Source organism: Taudactylus pleione, unplaced genomic scaffold (assembly GCF_031769625.1).
Source record: "Taudactylus pleione unplaced genomic scaffold, aTauple2 ptg000080l, whole genome shotgun sequence".
Classification (NCBI taxonomy): Eukaryota; Metazoa; Chordata; class Amphibia; order Anura; family Myobatrachidae; genus Taudactylus; species Taudactylus pleione.
Genome location: NW_028284482.1, coordinates 252,760 through 277,810, shown reverse-complemented (window position 1 = coordinate 277,810; position 25,051 = coordinate 252,760). Strand labels below are relative to the sequence as shown.

The 25,051-nt window shown below is 40.1% G+C and overlaps 1 protein-coding gene across 2 annotated transcripts in view; it reads left to right on the top strand.

The window, feature by feature from the left end:
* The window catches only part of LOC148532226 (protein shisa-9-like), a 214,044-nt gene that overhangs the window by 101,268 nt on the left and 87,725 nt on the right, over positions 1 to 25,051 (top strand). For both annotated transcript variants that reach the window (XM_088468099.1, XM_088468100.1), the window contains exon 2: positions 22,556 to 22,677. In XM_088468099.1, coding sequence (XP_088324225.1) covers positions 22,556 to 22,677 — 122 coding nt within the window. The remainder of the gene's footprint in view (positions 1 to 22,555; positions 22,678 to 25,051) is intronic.

Here is a 25,051-nt window from a genome sequence, read left to right as displayed (position 1 = left end):
TGATTGACTGACTGATTTATTGATTGAATTAATTTTTGGGGGGCACTTGGGAGGGAGAGCACCCAAACGAGGCAGCAGCCTCTTGATAAACGACACAGGCAGCCAGCACCCCTGCTTATGTACGATGCTGATAAATGTGGCTAATGCGCACACACAAAAAAATTGTTTTTATTTTTTCACTGTTGGTGTGGCTAGCACGCACACACAATTTTTTTTTTTTTCACACTGGTGGTGTGGCAGGCTAACACGCACACACCAAAAAAATTTTTATTTTCACACTGGTGGTGTGGCTAATATGCAATTACGCACACACAAAAAATTGTTTTTATTTTTTCATTGGTGATGTGGCAGGCTAACACGCACACACCAAACAATTTTCTTATTTTCACACTGGAGGTGTGGCAGGTTAACACGCACACTCCAAAAAAATTGTTTTTATTTTTACACTGGTGGTGTGGCTAATATGCAGTTACGCACACATAAAAAATAGTTTTTAATTTTTTCACTGGTGGTGTGGCTAACACGCACACACAAAAAATTGTTTTTATTTTTTTTACACTGGGGGTGAAGAAGAGCACCCCTGATGGAGAGAGCACCCCTGGACAACACAGCAGAACAGCCAGCCAGCCCCTATGGACAGGACAACAGCCAGCCAGCCAGCCCCTATGGATAACAGCCAGCCCATATGGACAGGACAACCTCAAACAGCCAACCCCTATAGACAACAACCAGCCAGCCCCTATGGACTACAGCCAGCCCCTATAGACAGGACAACAGCCAGTAATAGCCAGTCAGCCCCTATGGATAACAGCCAGCCAGCCCTGAATTATGCAGCACAGCTCCCAGCACAACCTAGTAGTAGTCACAAGACACAATGCACAACAACAGCCACACAGCAGCGCAGCACAGATCCCAGCTCCCTCCCTCTTCATTCTCCACAGCCGGAATGAAAAATGGTGGTGATCGCGGGACCTGTATAGAATCTAAAACCCGCGAGAATACGACAGCGGGATGATGACGTTTTGCCTCGTCTTCAGATCTGAGTCAGACGGGAAAACCTGAGCCGACTCAGATCTAACTCAGATCCCCTAAGTTCTGGTGGGTTCGGATCTCTGAGATCCGAACCTGCTCATCTCTATTCTATATTACTGTTTATAAGGAGAAATTTCAAACTATGATAGATTTATTTGGACCTATTTATATGACAGAAACTATTCATCACCTGTCTTTGGAGAGTTGTAGCCCTTAAAATGAATGTGTTTCCCCAGTGCCTAAGCCCACTCTAACTCAAATACATAAGTGGTTTGTTCCATCTGTTTGGAAGAATAAACCCCTAAGAATGTGTTCTATAAATGTAAGATGTGCCACCTATAATTGTGGCAGAGGCATCTTAGATGTTCCTCCCTTGTTATAGATGGGCTGTTGATAGATGGGTGGCCCTGCACAGTCTTACATACATACACTGGCTGGAATTACCTGCCCCAACACTGATATATTAAACTGTCCTTTAAAATATTTCTTTATATTACTGAACTACAGTATGTGGCTGCATTAATTTCTTTAGTGAGCAGTAGTACTAGAGACAGTGCTGTGTGATATTTTGCCATTGCTTTCAAGATGCTTCCAATTAAGTGCGTAGCATGACACATTCACACATGTTAATACCGCCGGCCACATGGCTGCTTGGTTCGATTCCCGGCGGCACCTGGCCGACCAAAGCAGAGTTCCCAGCAGCGGAAGCCCGACAGCACTGGAAATCCCGATTGTCGATAGGTAAGTATTGGGTAACCTAACCCCCTAATCCTAACCCTCCCTTAGGGGTGCCTAACCCTAGCCTCCCCCCAAGTGCCTAACCCTAATCCCCCCTCTAAGTGCCTAACCCCCCCTTCCCCGCTGCCTAAACCTAAGTCCCCCAGGGGGGTGCCTAACCCTAAGTCACCCCCAGGGGTGCCTAACCCACCCTCCCCCTAGCCTAACCCTCCCGGGGGGTGCCTAACCCTAAGTCCTCCCGGGTGCCCTAAACCTAACCCTCCCCCCCTGCGGCTGTCCGCTTGTGGCGCCCGGCATCACTTCTATCGGGATACCGGGCGCCGGTCTCCCGGCGTCGGGGAAATGTCAGGTGTCTGCAACTAGATGCCCGGCATTTCACCCTCGCCAGGATATGACAGTCGGGAAGCCGGCTGCCGGTATTAAGGCAGCCGGCTTCCCGATTGTATACCGTAATGTTTATGCATTGTGGAGTGCATGAGCAACAGTGTTTAATAAAATGAAGCTCAAACATCCATGATTATAGAGTTGTGTGCGTACCCTCATGTTTTGGTTTTGCCAAAACCACCCTCAAATGTTTTGTTTTTGGATCTGGATTTCTTTAAAAGATTGATAAAAACTAGAGATGTGCGCCGACACCCGTGTTTTGGTTTTGGTTTTGGATCTGGATCTCCCCTGGTTTTGGATCTGAATCTGGTTTTGGATTTTTTTCCTTGGTGTTTTGTTTTTAGGTTTTGGATCTGTATTTTTTCCAAAAATTGATATAAACAACTAAAACCACATAATATGGGCCTGTTTTTGTTCCTACAGTATTATGAACCTTAATAACAATCATTTTCAGGCATTTCTAGGCATTTTTAACCACCTCACAGCTCACAATATTGATTTCACTATTTTCACTAATATAGGCCAAAGGCTGCAGCGAGCTGGCTGGCTAAAGTAAGCGACAGAGCAGCGGCACAAACGCACGGCAGTTTAAATAAATATAGGACATCTATGAAATAATATGGCAGAAGCGGTTAGGATGGCAGTTTAATAAACTATAATAATGTCAGTCGGCAATGCCCAAAATTGTGCAGAAAGAGAAAGAAAAGAGGTGCAAGATGGAATTGTCCCTCCCACCCACTCTTATGTGGGATATTAAAAAGGACATGCACAGTTTAACAAACCAAGCACTTTATCCTCTAGGGCTGACACTGTCGTGGCTAAAGTCCTTGATTTGTTTGGGCCCCCACAAAACATTTTTTGGAGGGACTACCTTCAATTATTAAGGAGGAGGTTGTAGATGAGTGTGTTGGTGGTGGAGATTGCATGTGCTGGTCCAAACTGATGGTAGCTGATACTGGACTGCTTGTTATTAATTTACAAATGATTATAATTTTGTTAAACAAATTGCATGAACTCATTGCAAATGATGTAACAGGGAGGAGGTGCGTAGATGGTTAACGTCCCTTCATCTGCTAACTTTGGCTTTACAAATGGAACAGATGCCTTCACAACTGTTGTCAGAAATTAGATTATGTAACCCTGGTAAAGGATTAAAGTGAGTAGGGTATTGATTAAAATACATGTATATTTATTGTTAAAAGGGGATTATCTACACAGTCATATGCAATTAATTTATGTATATGTTCTGTGGTAAAATGCTAATGAATTCATGTGAAATGTGAAAATATGTGAAATATATATTTTTGGTACTTTTTTCTCTGTGGTTAGGATGTGCCCCAGTGTGTGGGGTGGGATGCACCTGGACCAGGCTTGCCTACCCTCCCGATTTGGTCGGGAGCCTCCCGAATATGGGGTGCCGCTCCCGACCCCCCGGAAAGGCAGACAAGCCAATATTTTTGGCATTGTGAAGAGGGGGCGGAGCCACGATGACGCGATTGTGAGGCTCCACCCTAGCTCCACCCCTAAAACCGCGTCAGCACCCGGCCACACCCCCCACTGTGCACAGACATTCAGCTCCCTCCCGGAAGGAGGGAACTGAATGTCGGCATGTATGACCTGGACTGGAGAGGAAGGGGCTGAGAGTGATTTGGTTCCTGTCAGAAAAAAAGGCCCCATTTAGAGAGTGGTAGATGAGAGCTGTCAGTAGTAGCTGAGAGAGAGTCTGCTGATCCATCCCATAAGTGCCTGCCCCCCTGTGTCCCAGGCAGCAGGTGAGCTGTGATATGCTGCTGGGTACAGGGGGGCACAGCCAGAGAAAAGCTGTGGAGGTCAGTGGGCAGGAGTACTCACCCTGCTCTTTGAGATGTCAGCTGGTGCAGGGCAAAGTGCTCTGTGGCGGCCATTGTCCGTGAGCATGGAGACTGTGTGGGAGGAGCAGAGGCATGCCCAGAGCCACAGCAGCAGTAGTGGTGAAGCAGTGAGGCTTTGCAGAGTCCTGCTGTATAGCATAGTGGAGGCTGATGTCGTGCACTCACAGGCAGCAGCCAGCTGTTTCTAAAGAGCCGGACCTCCCTCCTTCAAACATAGCTGCTAGAAGAGCATCTCATGCATGTGAGCAGCGGCAGTAGTGCTGAGCCCAAAGTGAGAAGAGTAGTTACACTACACTCACTTGGAAGCTCTCTAGTCTCACAGATATCATACATAGTTATAGGAAATAATAGATGCAGAAGTGTTACATAAGAGACAAGAAAGGCAACTCAACAGAGTAGAACTGACTATGGAGCAGCTGGAGCATAAAACCTACTACCTCCCATGTACAGTACTGTAATATCTTACCATAGGAAAAGTTTGGGGGAGCAGGTTATTCATATGTACAGCGCCTAAGGATTCCAAACACTGACTTAGATATCTCTTATTACTTTAGTTATTTAGCAAAGTAACTACCTGGATAGAGCTATTTCAGTGACCGGCATTTACAAGTAATGTGTTACTGGGATAATTATTACTTGTAGAATTGGAAGAAATATAACGTTAACTAGTGAAACTTATAACTAGAATGCTGTAGCCGTAGTTTTTACAGCAGCCAAACTAGAGACTCTTCTGCTGCTAATTACAAGAGATACTTCTTATAAGAAAAGGATGAGCAGTAACTCATTGCACTTTCACATCAGTGGTATAACCACTTTAATACTTATATACTGAGGTTTGGGAGTGTGATTATCCATTATAACTTCAATGAAGTTATTCATCTGAAATACAGTTACAACACTTATTGAGACTATAATATTTATTGGAAATGATATAATTGCACACGTCAGAGAGGGAAGTGACATTGTTCATTTATATTCTGGAAAATAATATACAAGGAAGTGCAATTAATTAACCCTTCTGGAGGATAACTGTTGTAAGAGTCTGAGACTTCTCAATTTGTTAGCAGTATAAGACATCTGGACTTTATTATAGGTAAAAGTGAGGGTTACACTTTGATGTAAAACACTGTTATTGTATAAGCTGTGGAGGGTGAATCAGAACTAACATAGTAATATCCATATAGTTCTCATCAATAAGATGATTACAATGGTCTCACCCTCATTCATCCCATTTGTATATAAGCATAGCAAATATTATGGTCATTGATGTAAAGTCTTGGAATAAAACACTGTTATTATATTTAGCATTTGCTATAAATTTAATGTACTGTATGTAACTTTAAAATTGTTTTCTATATTTATGCATACTTTGTTGTATTGCTATGTATGTGTAAAGCATTAACCATTATATTTGCTTGTCAGTTTATGATAACTTAGTAGATATATAAAGTGTTAAATGTATCTACTCATGTGTTTGCTTACCTCGGAGAGTGTGGAGATTATAATATATCATATGATTTTAGGTAAGGTAAAGAAACATACTTACCTCAGGCTTATCCAGGCAAGCCTTAATACTACATACTATCCAAGCCAATGCATAATAGGGTTTTCCCAAGTAGGCCCAGACTACTATTGATACTTGGTTGGAGGCACTGAATTGATAAAGAAGAGGTACCCCACTTAACATGAGTTTAAGGGTGGGTAAAACAAGATTACATAGGAGTTAGTAACCTGGTGTCCCTTTAGAGGGTAAAGGGGGGTTACAATTAAAATAATTCCACACCCAAGATGTGGCTTTTCTGGCTTTCTTTTTATTACAAGCAAGAACTGCTGCCACTGGTGGCTGATTTACGCAAACAACATCCTCATCATCAACATCCTCATTAGGGTCAGATGGGAAACATCTTCCCATCATCCTCCTTTTGCACTTCCTCTACACTATCATCCTGATTTTCTAGCACAGCCGTCATGGTGTCAGTTATCCGCTGTGCAACTGGGTGACAGCTGTTATACTTACTTGCTCTATCAAAAGATTGTTTAATAGTCATTTGTTTTTTTTTTAAATTACTATTACTAGTAGTCTTCTTGGTCCCTTTCTGGGATGAAGATCTACTCGCAGCAGCAGCAACAGGCGTAGCACTCAAGGATCCTTCTGAGGACTCACGGATAGGAGAGGAGTCACTAATGCTTATGAAATTGAATGCAGCAGGACTACTTCCGATCACAATTGAGGATGTTGATGATGCAGTTGTTGGTGGTGGAGATTGCAGGCGCTTGGGTCTAACAGAGAGAAGTGAGCAGCTAGGAGACGTTGGTATGATTGTTACGTTTTTAGCCAAAGTTTCTGAATTTGAAAAACACTTTTGAATTTGATGAATGCGCTGCAAGTGACGTAACAGGGAGGAGGTTCCTAGATGGTTATGGTCCTTACCTCTACTCACTCTTGCTTGGCAAACGTTACAGATGGCTTGACAACTGTTGTCCGGATTTGGGTGGAAATAATTCCACACATGAGAAGTGGATTTTTTTGTCTTTTGCCCCGGCATGACAACAATGGGCTTCTTCATACCATAGGCAACAATTGTTGCCTGATTTACACAAACAACATCCCCAGCATCAACATCCTTATCATCAACATCCTCATGATCCTTGTTAGCGCCAACTACAGAAATATCCTTATCCTCATGTGCAATTCCACAGAAGCATCCTCAATTTCTATATCAGAATGTTGACTTGTGCTGCTCATCCACACATTTGCAGAGGGCATACAAATGGTAGAAGGAGGATCCTCTTCAAGTACAGTATTACAAAGGTCAGGCTCACACATGGCAACCGAGGACACACTAGAACTCTCCTCGGGGATCTGTGACTTTTCTGAGCACACAGTTGGTTCATGTGCCTTAGCGATTTTAATTTTTTTGACACTTCTACAGGGAGAAGGGCTTACATCATCATAAGATGCAGAACCACCAGTCATAAATAAAGGCTAAGACCTTATCCTTTCCTTGCCACTTTGTGTAGTAAATGGCATATTGCCAATTTTTTTTCTCTGCTGCTAGCTTAGCTTTTAAAATTTGTTTCTTTAACACTGTAAAACATTCCTTACTTGATTTTAGATGCCCTGTACTAAGCCCTGTATGCCCCTGGACATTGGCTTTAGTAGATGATGTAGATGGACTAGTATCGTCATGACTGTGGCACTGGCAGCAGCTCCACCACCAGTATGTGGTTCCTGCTCTCCTCTCAACTGATCATTCTCCATATTAACAAACACGAATGAAGTGGGGTACAGCACACACGTCAATTTGTACTAATTTTAAATATTACACTGCGGTATCAATGACCTACAGTGTCACAAGATTTTTTATGAATACACTGTGTTTTCCACTTACAGTTTCACAATATTTTTTTATGAATACACTGCGTTTCCACTTACAGTGTCAATATTTTTTATGAATACACTGTGTTTTCCACTTACAGTTTCACAATATTTTTTTATGAATACACTGCGTTTCCACTTACAGTGTCAATATTTTTTACAAATACCCTAAATTTTCCACTTACAGTGTGACAATATTTTTTACGAATACACTGCATTTTCCACTGACAGTGTGACAATATTTTTTATGAATGCACTGCGTTTCCACTAACAATGTCAATATTGTTTATGAATACACTGCGTTTGCCAATTACAATGTGACAATATTTTTTACGAATACATTGCGTTTTCCACTTACAGTGTGACAATATTTTTTATGAATACACAGTGCTTCCACTTACAGTGTCAATATTTTTACGAATATACTTTGTCTTCCACTTACAGTGTGACAATATTTTTTCCGAATACACTGCATTTTCCCCTTACAGTTTGACAATATTTTTTACAAATACCATGCGTTTTCCACTTACAGTGTGACAATATTTTTTGCGAATACACTGCGTTTTCCATGTACAGCGTGACAATATTTTTTACGAATACACTGCATTTCCACTAAGAGTGTCAATATTGTTTATGAATACCTGCATTGCCACTTACAATGTGACAATATTTTTTATGAATACACTGCATTTTCCCCTTACAGTTTGACAATATTTTTTACGAATACCATGCGTTTTCCACTTACAATGTGACAATATTTTTTGTCAATACACTGTTTTCCACGTACAGTGTGACAATATTTTTTACAAATACACTATGTTTCCACTAACAGTGTCAATATAGTTTACGAATACACTGCATTTTCCACTTACAATGTGACAATATTTTTTATGAATACACTGCGTTTCCACTTACAGTGTGACAATTTTTTTTACAAATACAATGCATTTTCCACTTACAGTGTGACAATATTTTTTACGAATCCACTGTATTTTCCACTTACAATGTGACAATATTTTTTATGAATACATTGCGTTTTCCACTTACAGTGTGACAATATTTTTTGCGAATGCACTGCGTTTTCCACTTACAGTGTCACAATATTTTTTACAAATACAATGCATTGTCCACTTAGAGTGACAATATTTTTTACGAATACACTGCGTTTCCACTAACAGTGTGACAATATTTATTACAAATACATGTGTTTCCCACTAACAGTGTGACAATGTTTATTATGAATACACTGCGCTTCCACTTAGTGTCAATATTTTTATGAATACACTTCGTCTTCCACTTATAGTGTGACAATATTTTTTACGAATACACTGCATTTTCCACTTACAGTGTCACAATATTTTTTACGAATACACTGTGTTTCCACTTACAGTGTGACAATATTTTTTGCGAATACACTGCATTTTCCATGTACAGGGTATCAATATTTTTTACGAATACACTGCATTTCCTCTAAGAGTGTCAATATTGTTTACCAATACACTGCATTTGCACTTACAATATTTTTTATGAATACACTGCGTTTCCACTTACAATGTGACAATATTTTTTATGAATACACTGCGTTTTCCACTTACAGTGTCACAATATTTTTTACGAATACAATGCATTTTCCACTTAGAGTGACAATATTTTTTACGAATACACTGCGTTTCCACTAACAGTGTGACAATATTTATTACAAATACATGTGTTTCCCACTAACAGTGTGACAATATTTTTTATGAATACACTGCGCTTCCACTTAGTGTCAATATTTTTACGAATATACTTCGTCTTCCACTTATAGTGTGACAATATTGTTTACGAATACACTGCATTTTCCAATTACAATGTGACAATATTTTTTATGAATACACTGCGTTTCCACTTACAGTGTGACAATTTTTTTTACGAATACACTGCATTTTCCACTTACAGTGTGACAATATTTTTTACGAATATTCTGCTTTTTCCACTTACAGTGTGGCAATATTTTTATGAATACACTTCGTTTCCACTAATGTGTCAATATTGGTTATGAATACACTGCGTTTGCCACTTACAATGTGACAATATTTTTTATGAATACACTGCGTTTCCACTTACAGTGTCAATATTGTTTACGAATACACTGCGTTTTCCACTTACAATGTGACAATATTTTTTATGAATACACTGCGTTTCCACTTGCAGTGTGACAATTTTTTTTACAAATACACTGCGTTTTCCACTTACAGGTTAACAATATTTTTTATAAATACACTGCTTTTTCCACTTACAGTGTGACAATATTTTTTACGAATACACTGCGTTTCCATTAACAGTGTCAATATTTTTTACGAATACACTGCGTTTTCCACTTACAGGTTAACAATATTTTTTATAAATACACTGTGTTTTCCACATACAGTGTCACGATATTTTTTACGAATATATTGCGTTTCCACTAAAAGTGTCAATATTTTTTACGAATACACTGCGTTTTCCATGTACAGCGTGACAATATTTTTTACGAATACACTGCATTTTCACTAAGAGTGTCAATATTGTTTACGAATACCTGCATTGCCACTTACAATGTGACAATATTTTTTATGAATACACTGCATTTCCACTAACAGTGTCAATATTGTTTACGAATACACTGCGTTTTCCACTTACAGTGTCACGATATTTTTTACGAATATATTGCATTTCCACTAAAAGTGTCAATATTTTTTACGAATACACTGTGTTTCCACTAACGGTGTCAATATTTTTTACGTATACACTGCGTTTTCCACTTACAGTGTGACAGTATTTTTTACGAATACACTGCATTTTCCATTGACAGTATCACAATATTTTTTTATGAATACACTGCATTTTCCACTGACAGTGTAAATATTTTTTACGAATACAATGCGTCTTCCACTTACAGTGTGACAATATTTTTTACGAATCCACTGTATTTTCCACTTACAATGTGACAATATTTTTTATGAATACATTGCGTTTTCCACTTACAGTGTGACAATATTTTTTGCGAATGCACTGCGTTTTCCACTTACAGTGTCACAATATTTTTACGAATACAATGCATTTTCCACTTAGAGTGACAATATTTTTTACGAATACACTGCGTTTCCACTAACAGTGTCAATATTCTTTACGAATACACTGCGTTTCCACTAACAGTGTGACAATATTTATTACAAATACATGTGTTTCCCACTAACAGTGTGACAATATTTTTTATGAATACACTGCGCTTCCACTTAGTGTCAATATTTTTACGAATACACTTCGTCTTCCCCTTATAGTGTGACAATATTTTTTACGAATACACTGCATTTTCCACTTACAGTGTCACAATATTTTTTACGAATACACTGTGTTTCCACTTACAGTGTGACAATATTTTTTGCGAATACACTGCATTTTCCATGTACAGTGTGACAATATTTTTCACGAATACACTGCATTTCCACTAAGAGTGTCAATATTGTTTACCAATACACTGCATTTGCCACTTACAATATTTTTTATGAATACACTGTGTTTCCACTTACAATGTGACAATATTTTTTATGAATACACTGCATTTCCACTAACTTTGTCAATATTGTTTACGAATACACTGCATTTTCCAATTACAATGTGACAATATTTTTTATGAATATACTGCGTTTCCACTTACAGTGTGACAATTTTTTTTACGAATACACTGCATTTTCCACTTACAGTGTGACAATATTTTTTACGAATATTCTGCTTTTTCCACTTACAGTGTGGCAATATTTTTATGAATACACTTCGTTTCCACTAATGTGTCAATATTGGTTATGAATACACTGCGTTTGCCACTTACAATGTGACAATATTTTTTATGAATACACTGCGTTTCCACTTAGTGTCAATATTGTTTACGAATACACTGCGTTTTCCACTTACAATGTGACAATATTTTTTATGAATACACTGCGTTTCCACTTGCAGTGTGACAATTTTTTTTACAAATACACTGTGTCTTCCACTTATAGTGTGACAATATTGTTTACGAATACACTGCATTTTCCAATTACAATGTGACAATATTTTTTATGAATACACTGCGTTTCCACTTGCAGTGTGACAATTTTTTTTACAAATACACTGCGTTTTCCACTTACAGGTTAACAATATTTTTTATAAATACACTGCTTTTTCCACTTACAGTGTGACAATATTTTTTACGAATACACTGCGTTTCCATTAACAGTGTCAATATTTTTTACGAATACACTGCGTTTTTCACTTACAGGTTAACAATATTTTTTATAAATACACTGCGTTTTCCACATACAGTGTCACAATATTTTTTACAAATACACTGCGTTTTCCACTTACAGTGTCACAATATTTTTTACGAATATATTGCGTTTCCACTAAAAGTGTCAATATTTTTTACGAATACACTGTGTTTCCACTAACGGTGTCAATATTTTTTACGTATACACTGCGTTTTCCACTTACAGTGTGACAGTATTTTTTACGAATACACTGCATTTTCCATTGACAGTGTCACAATATTTTTTTATGAATACACTGCATTTTCCACTTACAGTGTCAATATTTTTTACGAATACAATGCGTCTTCCACTTACAGTGTGACAATATTTTTTACGAATCCACTGTATTTTCCACTTACAATGTGACAATATTTTTTATGAATACATTGCGTTTTCCACTTACAGTGTGACAATATTTTTTGCGAATACACTGCGTTTTCCACTTACAGTGTCACAATATTTTTTACGAATACAATGCATTTTCCACTTAGAGTGACAATATTTTTTACGAATACACTGCGTTTCCACTAACAGTGTCAATATTCTTTACGAATACACTGCGTTTTCCAATTACAGTGTGACAATATTTATTACAAATACATGTGTTTCCCACTAACAGTGTGACAATATTTTTTATGAATACACTGCAATTTCCACTTAGTGTCACAATATTGTTTACGAATACACTGTGTTTCCACGTACAGTGTGACAATATTTTTGGCGAATACACTGCATTTTCCATGTACAGTGTGACAATATTTTTTACGAATACACTGCATTTCCACTAACAGTGTCAATATTGTTTACGAATACACTGCATTTGCCACTTACAATGTGACAATATTTTTTATGAATACACTGCATTTCCACTAACAGTGACAATATTGTTTACGAATACACTGCGTTTTCCACTTACAATTTGACAATATTTTTTATGAATACACTGCGTTTACACTTGCAGTGTGACAATTTTTTTTACGAATACACTGCATTTTCCACTTACAGTGTGACAATATTTTTACGAATACACTTTGTTTCCACTAACAGTGTCAATATTGGTTACGAATACACTGCTTTTTCCACTTACAGTGTGACAATATTTTTTACGAATATACTGCGTTTCCATTAACAGTGACAATATTTTTTACTAATACACTGCGTTTTCCACATACAGTGTCACGATATTTTTTACGAATACATTGCGTTTCCACTAAAATTGTCAATATTTTTTACGAATACACTGCGTTTCACTAACGGTGTCAATATTTTTTACGAATACACTGTGTTTTCCACTTACAGTGTTACAATATTTTTTTATGAATACACTGCATTTTCCATTGACAGTGTCACAATATTTTTTAACGAATACACTGCGTTTTCCACGTACTGTGTGACAATATTTTATATTATTATTAGCTTTTATTTTTTATACACTGGGCAGCCTTGGATGGACAGAGCACCCCTGGTTGGACACAGCAGCCCCTGCCCCTGGATGGACACAGCAGCCCCTGCCCCTGGATGGACACAGCAGCCCCTCGATGGACACAGCAGCCCCTGCCCTGGATGGACACAGCAGCCCCTGGATGGACACAGCAGCCCTTGCCCTAGATGGACACAACAACCCCTGGATTGACACAGCAGCCCCTGGATGGACACAGCACACCCTGCCCTATTTGGACACAATCCCTGGATGGACACAGCAGACCCTGGTTGGACACAAAAGCCCCTGCCCTTGATGGACACAGCAGCCCCTCTTGGATGAAGAACAGCCCTGACAGCCCGGGGCTCACTTTTATAGAATCCTAAACCCGCAAGAATCCGACAGCGGTATTATGATGTTTTGCCTCGCTTTGAGATCTGAGTCAGGTGGGAAAACCCGAGTCGGATTCGGTTCTCGCCTCGAAACTGGAATCTCAGGGACCGGAACCTCTCATATTTAATAAATAAAGCTAAAAATCAATTAATTTTTGGTCCCACAGTTTTATAATCCTCAATAACATTTATCCAGTTATTCCAGTCAATTTGATCACCTCACAGCTCACGATATTGTTTTCACCAATATTGGCCAAAGGCTGCAGTGTCTGACTGGCTAAACTAATACCCCTTTTCCACCTAAATTCCGGGTCTGACCCGGTGTTGGATCAAAGTTCCTATCCGGATCAGACCTGGAATTTTGCCGGCGCCGACTCGAGATATTCCCGAGTCGGCTCCGCTCACACCGGAGTTGGGTCTGCATAGACCCGGCGTTTCCGGAGTGAAAGTGGTCGCTTGGAGATGACGTCATCTCCTAGAGCCACTGAAGCCGGACCAATTGGCCGGCTAGCAGCGCACTCCAGGTCATCGTGACCCGGAGTGCACTGTTCTCAAAGCAGGGTTTCACGGGCCCCGTGTTAAACCCTTCTAGTTACCTGGGTTGGATTGCCGGGTCACTTGACCCGGCGATCCAACCCTCTCCCCTTTTACACCAGGGAGCTGCCTGGGTTAACCCTTCAAAATCCCGGGTTTTAGCTCCAGTGTAAAAGGGATATAAGTAACAGAGCAACAGTACAAAGAAATGTCAATTTTAAATATATATAGCACATCTAGGAAACATAGTGGCACTATAGTGGCAGACAGGATGGCAGTTTAATATAAACTATACAATGCTACTGTATAGAATGTTTTCATTAATCAAGTACTAGAATAGAGGTCTGAGGCCAGCACAGGTAAATTGAAGTTGTAGTATGTGAAGCCAGGAAACTGATTGATTGATTGATACATTGATTGATTGATTAATAGATTGATTAATTGATTGATTACATAATGTAACTATAAAGAAAAAAAAGAGACATGGGAAACACTATCATAAAATAAGCATCTAAAATCCCAATTAGATTGATTGATTAATTGTTTGATTACAGTACTAATATATATAACCATAAAGGAAAAATACTATTAACAAGCTAGCATCCAAAATTCCAATGAGAATGATTGATTAATTGCTTGATAACAGTGTTAATATAACTATAAAAAATGAAATCAGAGAACTGGACAACACTATTACAAAACAAGCAACCAAAATCCCACTTAGATTAATTGATTAATTAATTATAACAGTACTATTTTATATTACTATAAAAAATTGATAAATGGAACTATTAAATAAAACTAGCATCCACAAAAATATAGTAATATACTGTACACTGCCTATCAAATGCACACAATCTTCTCAAAGCCCATAACGAAAAATGCTGCAAATTATTTATACTAAAACAAAGTGAAAAAGGGTGTTTTCACTAGAGATGAGCGGGTTCGGTTCTCCTATATGGGATCCGAGTCGGATCCAAGTAAGCCTCTGGTATTCCCGCCTGACCCAAAATTCAAAACAAGTCAAAACATCATCCTCCCGCTGTTGGATTCACGTGGGTTTTGGATTGTATATAAGTCCCTCCCCGCGGTGATTGGTGCCTTTTGCTTGCTGAGTCCTGGGCTGTCGAGCTGTGCTCTGCTGTGCTCTGTCCAGGGGGGGGCTGTGTTGTCCATCCAGGGGTGTGCTGTGCTTTGTCCAGGGGACTGTGATGCTCATCCAGGGGTGTGCTGTACTCCATTCAGGGGGCTGTGTTGTCCAATCCATGGGTGTGCTGTACTGTCCGTCCAGGGGTGTGCTGTCCAGGGTTGTGTTGTCAATCCAGTGTGCTGTCCATCCAGGGGTGTGCTGTCCATCCAGGGGTGTGCTGTCCATCCAGGGGTGTGCTGTCCAGGGGTGTGCTACCCATCCAGGGGTGTGCTGTCCAGGGTTGTGCTGTCCATCCAGTGTGGTGTCCATCCAGGGGTGTGATGTCTGTCCATGGGCTGTAAAAAAAAAAAGTAACTAAAAGTTTAAACAAAAAATAATAAGTTAAAGAAAAATGTAAAATATATTTTTTGAGCTGTACCTCAGTTTATCCATAACCACTGTGACACTGTATGCCATATCCCCCCCAGTGTTTTCCATATACATACAGTATAAGCACTGTGATGCTGCTGGCCATATCGCAGTGTAATATTCATAGGTATACAATCGGGAAACCGGCTGCCTTAATACCGGCAGCCGGCTTCCCGACTGTCATATCCCGGCTATGGTGAAATGCCAGGTATCTAGATGTAGACACCTGACATTTCCCCAACGCCAGGAGACCGGCACCCGGCATCCCGATCGAAGGGATGCCGGGCGCCGCGAGCGGGCAGCCGCGGGGGGAGGGTTAGGTTTAGGGCACCCGGAGGGGACTTAGGGTTAGGCACCCCCCCGGGAGTGTTAGGGTTAGGCTAGGGGGAGGGAGGGTTAGGGTTAGGCACCCCTGGGAGGGACTTAGGGTTAGGCACCCCCCCGGGGGACTTAGGTTTAGGCAGCAGGGAAGGGAGGGGTTAGGGTTAGGCACTTAGAGGGGGGATTAGGGTTAGGCACTTGGGGGGAGGTTAGAGTTAGGCACCCCTAAGGAGGGTTAGGGTTAGGGAGTTAGGTTAGGTTAGTTTATACTTACCTTAGGGACAATCTGGATTTCCAGCGCTGTCGGGCTTCCGCTGCTGGGCTCTGCTCATCTGTCGGCCAGGCAGTGTCGGGAATCATACCGATTCCTATTCATAATAGTATTGTGACACTGTTGGTCAGTAATACCGCAATGTAATATTCATAAATTATTGTGATACTGTCGGTCAGTAGTACCGCAGTGTAATATTCATAAAGTATTGTGAAGCTGTCGGTCAGTAATGTTGCAGTGTAATATTCATACAAGTATTGTGACACTGTAGGTTCATTAAAAATATGGTGACACTGCCATCTGTACCGCAGTGTAATATTCATAAAAAAATTGTGACGCTGCCATCCATAGCGCAGCGTAATATATTCATAAAAACATTGTGACGCTCTAGGTCATTCATACTGCAGTGTAATGTATTTATAAAAATATTGTGATGCTGTAGGTCATTCTCATACCACAGTATAATATTCATAATGTATTGTTACGCTGTCGGTCAGTAATACTGCAGTGTAATATTCATACAAGTATTGTGGCACTGTCGGTCAGTAATACCGCAGTGTATTATTCATAAAAATATTGTGATGCTGCAATCTGTACTGCAGTGTAATATTCATAAATATATTGTGATGCTGCCATCTGTACCACAGTGTAATATTCATAAAAATATTGTGGTGCTGATCGGTACCGCAGTATAATATTCATAAAAAAATTGTGACGCTTCTACCCGTAGCACAGTGTAATATATTCATAAAAATATTGTGATGCTCTAGGTCATTCATACTGCAGTGTAATATATTAATAAAAATATTGTGACGCTGTCGGTCATTCTCATACCGCAGTGTAATATTCATAAAGTATTGTGATGCTGTTGGTCATTCAGTGTAATATTCATAAAAGCATTGTGAATTTGTGACGCTGCAGGTTCAACCTCAGTGCATTCACACAGTGTCGTTTGTGAACAAAGTTTAAAATAAAGTTAAAGTTAAAACTTAAAAAATTTGGTTCAAATTGACATGTGTGCTGTACCCCACTTCGTTCATGTTTAGAATGATCAGTTGAGAGGAGAGCAGGAACCACATACTATTGCTGGAGCTGCTTGCTGCCACCTGTGACGATACTAGTCTGTCAACGTCATCTACTAAAGCCGATGCCCAAAAGCAAGGAGTGCTTAAGTCAGGGCATCTAAAATAAAAAAAACAATCTTTTACAGTGGTAAAGAAAAAAAATGAAAGGGAAAATTAGCTTCAGATAGACATAATATTGGCAATATGCCTTTCACCACACAAAGTGCCAAGGAAAGGCTAATGCCTCGGCCTTTATTTATGACTGGTGGTTCTGCCTCTTATGATGATGCAAACCATTTTCCCTGTAGAAGATTAAAAAAAATGAAAATTGTTAAGGCACAGGAACCAACTGTGTGTTTAGAAATGTCACAAATCCCTGAGGAGAGTCTAAGTGTGTCTGCGGGTGCCATGTGTGATCCTGACCTTTCCAATACTGTACTCGAAGACAAGCCTCCTTCCACCATTTGTGTACCCTCTGCAAATGTGGGGTTGAGCAGCACAAGTCAACATGCTGACATAGAAATAAAGGATACTGCTGTGGAAGTGCACCAGGATGAGGAGGATATTTGTGTAGTTGACGCTAATAAGGATGTTGATGATGAGGATGTTGTTGATGAGAATGTTGTTCCATGATAAGGAAAAGTCCATTTTCATGCCTGTCATAAAACAGAAAAAAATCCACTTATGTGTGGAATAATTTCTACCCAAAACCGAACAACAATTGTGAAGCCATCTGTACCCTTTGTAAAGCCAGAGTAAGTAGAGGTAGGGACCTTAACCATCTAGGAACCTCCTCCTTGTTACATCATCTGCAGTGCATCAATCAAATGTTTTTGAAAAATTTAGAAACTTTGGCTAAAAAAGTAACAACAAGCAATCCAGCATCAGCTAGCTCTCTTCTCTATGTTAGATCCAAGCACCTGCCATCTTCACCACCAACACCTTCATCAACAATATCCTCAATCGTGATCGGAAGTCGTCCTGCATCCAATTTGATAAAGCTAACTCAGTCCTCCCCTATCCAGGATTCCTCAGAAGAATGCTTGAGTGCTACACCTGCTGATGCTGGGACTGGATCGTCATCCCAGAAGGTGACCAGGAAGACTACTAGTAGCAGTTTAAAAAACAATTGACTGTTAAGCAATCCTTTGCAAGGGGGAGCAAGTATGACAGCAGTCACCCAGTTGCACAGTGGATCACTACACCATAACATATATGCTGGTATTAGATGTGCGTCCAATATCCGCCATTAGTGCGGATATTGGATATTGGTTTTAGACAGTTAATTGAGGTCCTGTGTCCCCGCTACCAAATCCCATCTAGGTTCTACTTCACTAGAAAAGCAATTCCCAGCCTGTACAGGGATGTTAAAAAAAACTTACTGTCCTCCAAAATGCCATTGTCCACTTAACCACAGATATGTGGACATGTGGAACAGGGCAAGTGCAAGATTACATGACTGTAACTTCCTACTGGGTGGGTGTATTGCATTCAGCAGCACCAACAGCAGCAGCATCTAAGAAACAGCAGCTCATTCAGAGGCAGGCTACTGTGTGAATCACTGGTTTCACTAAGTGGCATACCACTGACAACCTCTTAGAAAAACACAGGAAAGTCATTGCAAAATGGCTTACGCCGCTTGGACTCTCCTCGGGATTTGTAATTTCTGACAATGGAGCATATTCAATTAGGAGCAAAACATCAGTTGCTGGACTTTTCGCCATCATCGCAGGTTTTCAGAGCAGAAAAGCATTGCGCTCGAGCCCGCGTATCCCCGTATTCAAATCCAAATCGGCAAAAACAGGATCCGGCGAAAACGAAATGAGCGAAAATTGCTGTCATTTTTGGGGAAATCAGCCTGACACCTCCCAAAAGATGCTGTAACATGGGGGTTTACTTTGGGTACCCCCGAATAGCCCTGCTGCAGGTATTTGGGGTATTTAAATTGTCTTAATAGCTGTTATTTTGTGTATATAATTAAGTGGTGAAGAATAGCATTTAGCAAGTTTTTTTGGGGGAAATAAGTAGTCCCATCAAATTTGGGGTACCTGAAAGTGGGTACAAGCATATTTGAAAGTGGGTAATGTGAACTTTTAAAAAGCATGAATAATCCACCTTCCACAACCACCTGCAAACTAAAAAACACCTGGCACATACTTGGGAACCCCCCCTGAGTCTATTTCGCTAGTTTAGAAGTTTGTCCCCCAACTTGTTTTTTTCACCCTCAAAATGAGTACTTTTTTGGGGTGTCATGGGTAATGTTTTTAGATTTTTTGACACAGTTTACCTTTGGGGGACAGTCCAAGGGGTGCTGGATGGTTTCTGGAAGTTTGGACCCCGAAACCCCAATTCTGCACTTTTATTCAATACCTATTCATAGGTAATACTTTATCGCTGGGTCGAACCACTGACTTTCCGCACCAGCAAAAAGCTGAATTGAATACGGGGATAAGTTCAGATTGGCAAAATTATGTCATCAGTGGAAAAGTATCGCCGATAACGGCTTTTCACCGGCATTTGAATATGGTCCAATGCCACCAATATTGTGAGATAATTACAGCTGGGTGAATTCCAACATATCCCATGTTTTGCTCACACAATCAACTTGGTGGTGCAATTTTTTTTTTTAAATGACAGGGCTGTGCAGGAGATGCTCTCTGTGGCTCGCAAAATTTCTGGACATTTTCGCTATTCAGCAGGTGCATGTAGAAGATTGCAGCACCTGCAAGAAATGTTGAATTTGCCCTGTCACTAGCTGAAGCAAGAGGTAGTTACACGGTGGAACTTCACACTTTATATGCTTCAGCAAATGGAGGAACAGCAAAATGCCATCCAAAGCTACACAAGGACATAGGAAGAGGGGGGGGATGTACCTTACTAGAGCTCAGTGGAAAATACTTTCCGTGTTGTGCAGAGTATTGAAACCCTTTGAAGTAGTCACCTGTGAAGTGAGTTCAGACACTGCCAGCTTAAGTCAGGTAATTCCCCTAATTAGACTTTTGGAAAAGCAGCTTGAGAAACTGAAGGAGGAGCTGAAATGAAGTGATTCCGCTAAGTATGTCGGACTCAAATCCTTTATTCGCTTCACCAGGATCCAAGAGTTGTCAGACTCTTCCAAGCGGATTAATAAATTTTGGCGACCGGGACCTGGTTTAAGTCATACATCGTATCTTTCTTCCCAATGGACACCGATCTGAAGAGATGCAAAGAACTGTTGGTAAGCAAATTGTGTGTTCAAGCGGCACGTGATGCAGCAAATGGCTCCTCCTTCAGTTTCTCTAGCAAGTGCTGCTGCCAGGAAAAAACACATCTTTTCCAATAGACCCATTGGTGATGCAGATGAGTCAACACAACCAAGTTTTGACATCTGTATGGATTACACATATACACACAGTTCCCAGTTCGGGTGGCACTCACTGGTCTGATAATTCAGTATAATAGAGGCACGGATGCCTTAATCCTTAGATCTAAGGATTAAGGCATCCATGCCTCTGTTATACTGAATTATCAGACCAGTTTGTACTGCCCGTGCTGGGAACTGTGTATCTATTACTGTTAGTGGAGGGCTCTCTGGCACGTTGGAGATTAAATTTAGGAGTGCCAGTCCCAGTGACTATATATATATATATATATATATATATATATATATATATAGTGCAAATAATATGTAAACTCCTAAAACTTGTATACCCATGAGCACTCTTGGAAATGTACTGCCAGATATTAATAGGAATAAGGACACATCAAGCAGGGGGCAAGACACGGACACTCAAGTCTCCTCCACATGAAAGTCTTCTACAAACAGATAAGCAGCAAACATCCTGGAGTCCCACTTTGGTCCGCACATTTCCTAATGATCTTAATCATGGAGCAGACATTTGTGTTTTGTCCATATGAATATGGTATAAACTACTGGGGCTAAACTCCGAAAAGTTTTTTTGGAGTTTAGTATAAAAGATTCAGATTGTAGTCTCATCTATATAATAAGCAAGAAAATATGGTTTCTGTGAAATATCCTGCATTGTACCATTAGTACATACTGTAGGAACAATACATAAAATTATGAAGAAACTGCACAGCTTGATACATAGGCCCCTAAGAGACAAGTAGCTTATGCCTCATGTGCCTTATGAAACATGTGCAGAAGGATGCCAGAGGGACTTCTGGGTGTTAAACCCTGAAGTCCTTCTGTCTCTCTGAACAGCGATATGTACCTGAAGACAGGAGGGATGTACCGCATCGCGAATGCGATGCCTAGCACATCCCGCCCTTTAAACTATACTTGCCTACTTTTGATAAAGCATTTCATGGAGATTGTGAAAGCAACACCTATGAGCATGTTGTTAAAGTGGACATGTAATGCTACATCTGAGAGACATGCCATAAAACTGACTTACATCCAAATGTAAATAAGCCCCAAAGCAGTTTGTAAGATCTGCTTATTGATGAAAACACACTGATGCTCTTCATAAAATGCATGTAGATCATTGTGCCTTATACCCAATGTAGGGAAATTATACTAATGATTCCATTGGAATGTATATATCTCTGGGTTTTTCTTTATATAACAGCCTCATAATGGGGTTAAGGTGCAATGAGGGAGATTGCTAGACTCTTCAGGGAGTCAGGGAGATTGCTACTATTTTAGGGAGACTCACTGACAATCAGGGACAGTTGGCAAGTATACTTTAAACCTCTTCTTATGGCTTTCATACACTAGCGACAGATTGTCGCAATCCTACGATCCTGAGATGCTAGGTTGGAGGATCAGTGAAATCCAACATGTTGGATTTTACTTATTTGCAGATCATGATCAAAATATGATCATGATTTGCAAATATGTGAAATTTAACATGTATAAATTCACCGATCCACCGACGGATTTCGGAACATCGATGGTCGCTGGTCGGCATTTCGGATCGACGTTTCCGTTCCGATCCGATCGTAGGATAGACCAATCAGTCATTAGGTGTATGTGGGACTTCAGATGCCCTCAACAATTAAATGCTTTCCAGATCGCATCACTGTTAAAATAATTAATAGCTCATGTGGCTTTTTCACAAGTCAGGCAGTAACCTGACTTGATTTGATTGTCTCTGGTTGACTTGATAGCACTACTCTTAAAAAGACTTTTTGCAGTATTTGCAGATATTGTACATATATAATCTAATCACTAATATTTTTTTCTGTTAGAAATATATTCTATTTTACATTTTTACATTATTTCTTTTTGTTTTCTGCATTTTCTTTAAATTGTATTTCTGCATGTTTTTGCTTTCAGGACTCTTACAGACCTTCTAAAGCAACCAGCCCAGGTTGATCTGTTAAATGATGGACACAGAGGCAGCATACAGGTTCAGATCACAGAGGTTATACCAAGAATATCTCCGCGAAACAGTATAGGTGAGATGTATCATATAATTTCCTGTTACATTTCCTGTTGAAGTTCATCATTTAACTCTGATATTGGCACTTTGGGGCATTCTTGAAGTGCAGATAAGGACGGAAGGGTGGTAAATGAATGTCTTAATACTCTTTAATTGTTTCAAAGGTAACATTTTTGTGTCTATACTTTGAGTTCTTGTGCTCAGTAGATTTATGAGCTGTGACACTGAGAGGGGCTTGTTTGGGACGTGTGAATACAGTATGTGATGTACTTATGAACCTCTTGTCTGTATGCTATAGAATAAAAAAAAAGAAAACTAGAGACGAAAGCCACCTAAGGTGACACAGGGCACCTGACATGCAGGAGCTTGGGTTAAAATTAAAATAGATTTCAGGTGGAGAGTAGTAAAGTTCTCTTAGGTCAGAAGCAGGTGTGGAGGCAATAAATAAGAGCCTCTGGGCCTTATTTATTACCGAGTTTTATCATTCACAATGAGTGCTAAAACTTGTTACGAATGATAAATGGTGCTCTAGCCAATCAGCTCCCAACTGTAATTTTTCGAACAGATGATAGTTGTGAGCTAAACTTAACCCTCCCAAGGGGGGTGCCTAACCCTAACCATCCCCCTAGGGGTGCCTAACCCTAACCTCCCCAAACCTAACCCTAACCCCGCTACGCTCCCTAAACCAAACCCTCCCCCCCCCCCGCGGCTAACGCTAAGGGTACCCCGGAACTTACCTCGTTCGGGCTGGTGCCCTTCGGCGTTCCGGCATCAGGATAAGGATAGGCGTTGAATCCTTGTCAGGATTCCGATGTCGGTATTGACCGGCGGCCGCATAACTACATCCCGTGTGGTACACCACAGTCACTATTTATTTATTTATTTAAAACAATATCGTAGTGTGGAAGTTTCAGTCATCATTAGCGACCTTATTGAAGGCAGAATAACTATCTAAATAGTAAAAATTAACCTACTTTTGTTATTAGCCCATAGAGTTTTTGACGTGAGCCTTTACCAATAAATAGACTCTGGGCCTGATTCAGAGGTGGACGCGATGTCTATTTTGGTCACAAGCAGGTGATATTTTCAGTCTGTGCATGCGTCAGTGTTGCACTTTGCATGTACAGCGATTGTCTTGCGATGGTGGCTGTATTGTGGATTAGGACACAGAGTGATTGACAGGCAATTTGGGGGAGGTGACGTAGAAGTGTTGATTAAAACGCAAGCGCGCCGTGACCTTTTTGGGGGCATGTCACAGCCAGCGACTGAAAATTTGTACACAGTTGTTAAGGTCTGAGAGATCATAGGGTTTAGTCAGATGGTGTGACCGATGTGCTTTGTACGCAAGAGGTCGACTTGAGATGCTGCTAGTGGGTGCCTCAATACAAATCCTGGTGGCTGCAATATTTGCATATTTTCTCACAACCACTGCATACAGGATCGCAGTAACGGGCATTGCACCCAGGCCCTTTATCAGGTACTGTGGAAATAATAGGTGTGTTCGGCTAAATATGAATAACTACTTTTGAGCAATTATTTATAGACAAAAATAGACTCATATTACCAGAGCTGTAACTAGACATTCTGGTGCCCTGTGCGAGAAAGAGCATTGGTTCATCCTGTGTCTTCATTTAAATAAGATGATGGCAAACAAGAAGGCATTATTGCTTATTGGTCACCTGCTACATTAGAACCTTATACTTGACACAGTAAGGATATTATTAATATAATATCAGGTCATGATGTAAACCACCCCCCCCCCCCCCCCCCCCCACCACACACACACACTCCTCACTCCCCCTGCCTCCCCGGGGCTCTCTCACCTATATGCAGTCAGCACTCACCTGGTCAATAAGGTGTGAGGTGGTCAAAATTGACTGTTATTGATGTTAATAATACTATAGGAATAAAACCAGGTCCAAGTTACATAATTGTAGGTGTTTTAATACATTTTAAAGAAATCAAAACCGAACCAAAACACTCGACAATAGTTTTGCCAAAACCAAAACACTGCTCACATCTCTACAAATAATGTATTTTTTATCTATCACAGCTTGTTAATATACAAATTTACGGTGTATATTCTTAGTAGTATATGTGGACAATGAAAAAATGTTTTACAGCTACCAGTTTTGTTATTTTATTCTTAAAAGTTTGTACACACAGTATACTATTTCTAACACATTTTCAGATATTGGTCACATTTGAGAATATGCTATTTGGTTTTAGTGTTTTTAATAGTATGATGAGCTGATAATTACAAAATCACTCATTGAAAAAGGTTATCATTATGTGCCTTAGATAATTAAATTGAGTGACTTACATTAGTATGTAGTGACTATTCTGATAATATGTCTATTATCACTTGGTGCATAAAAAGGTGAGAAACT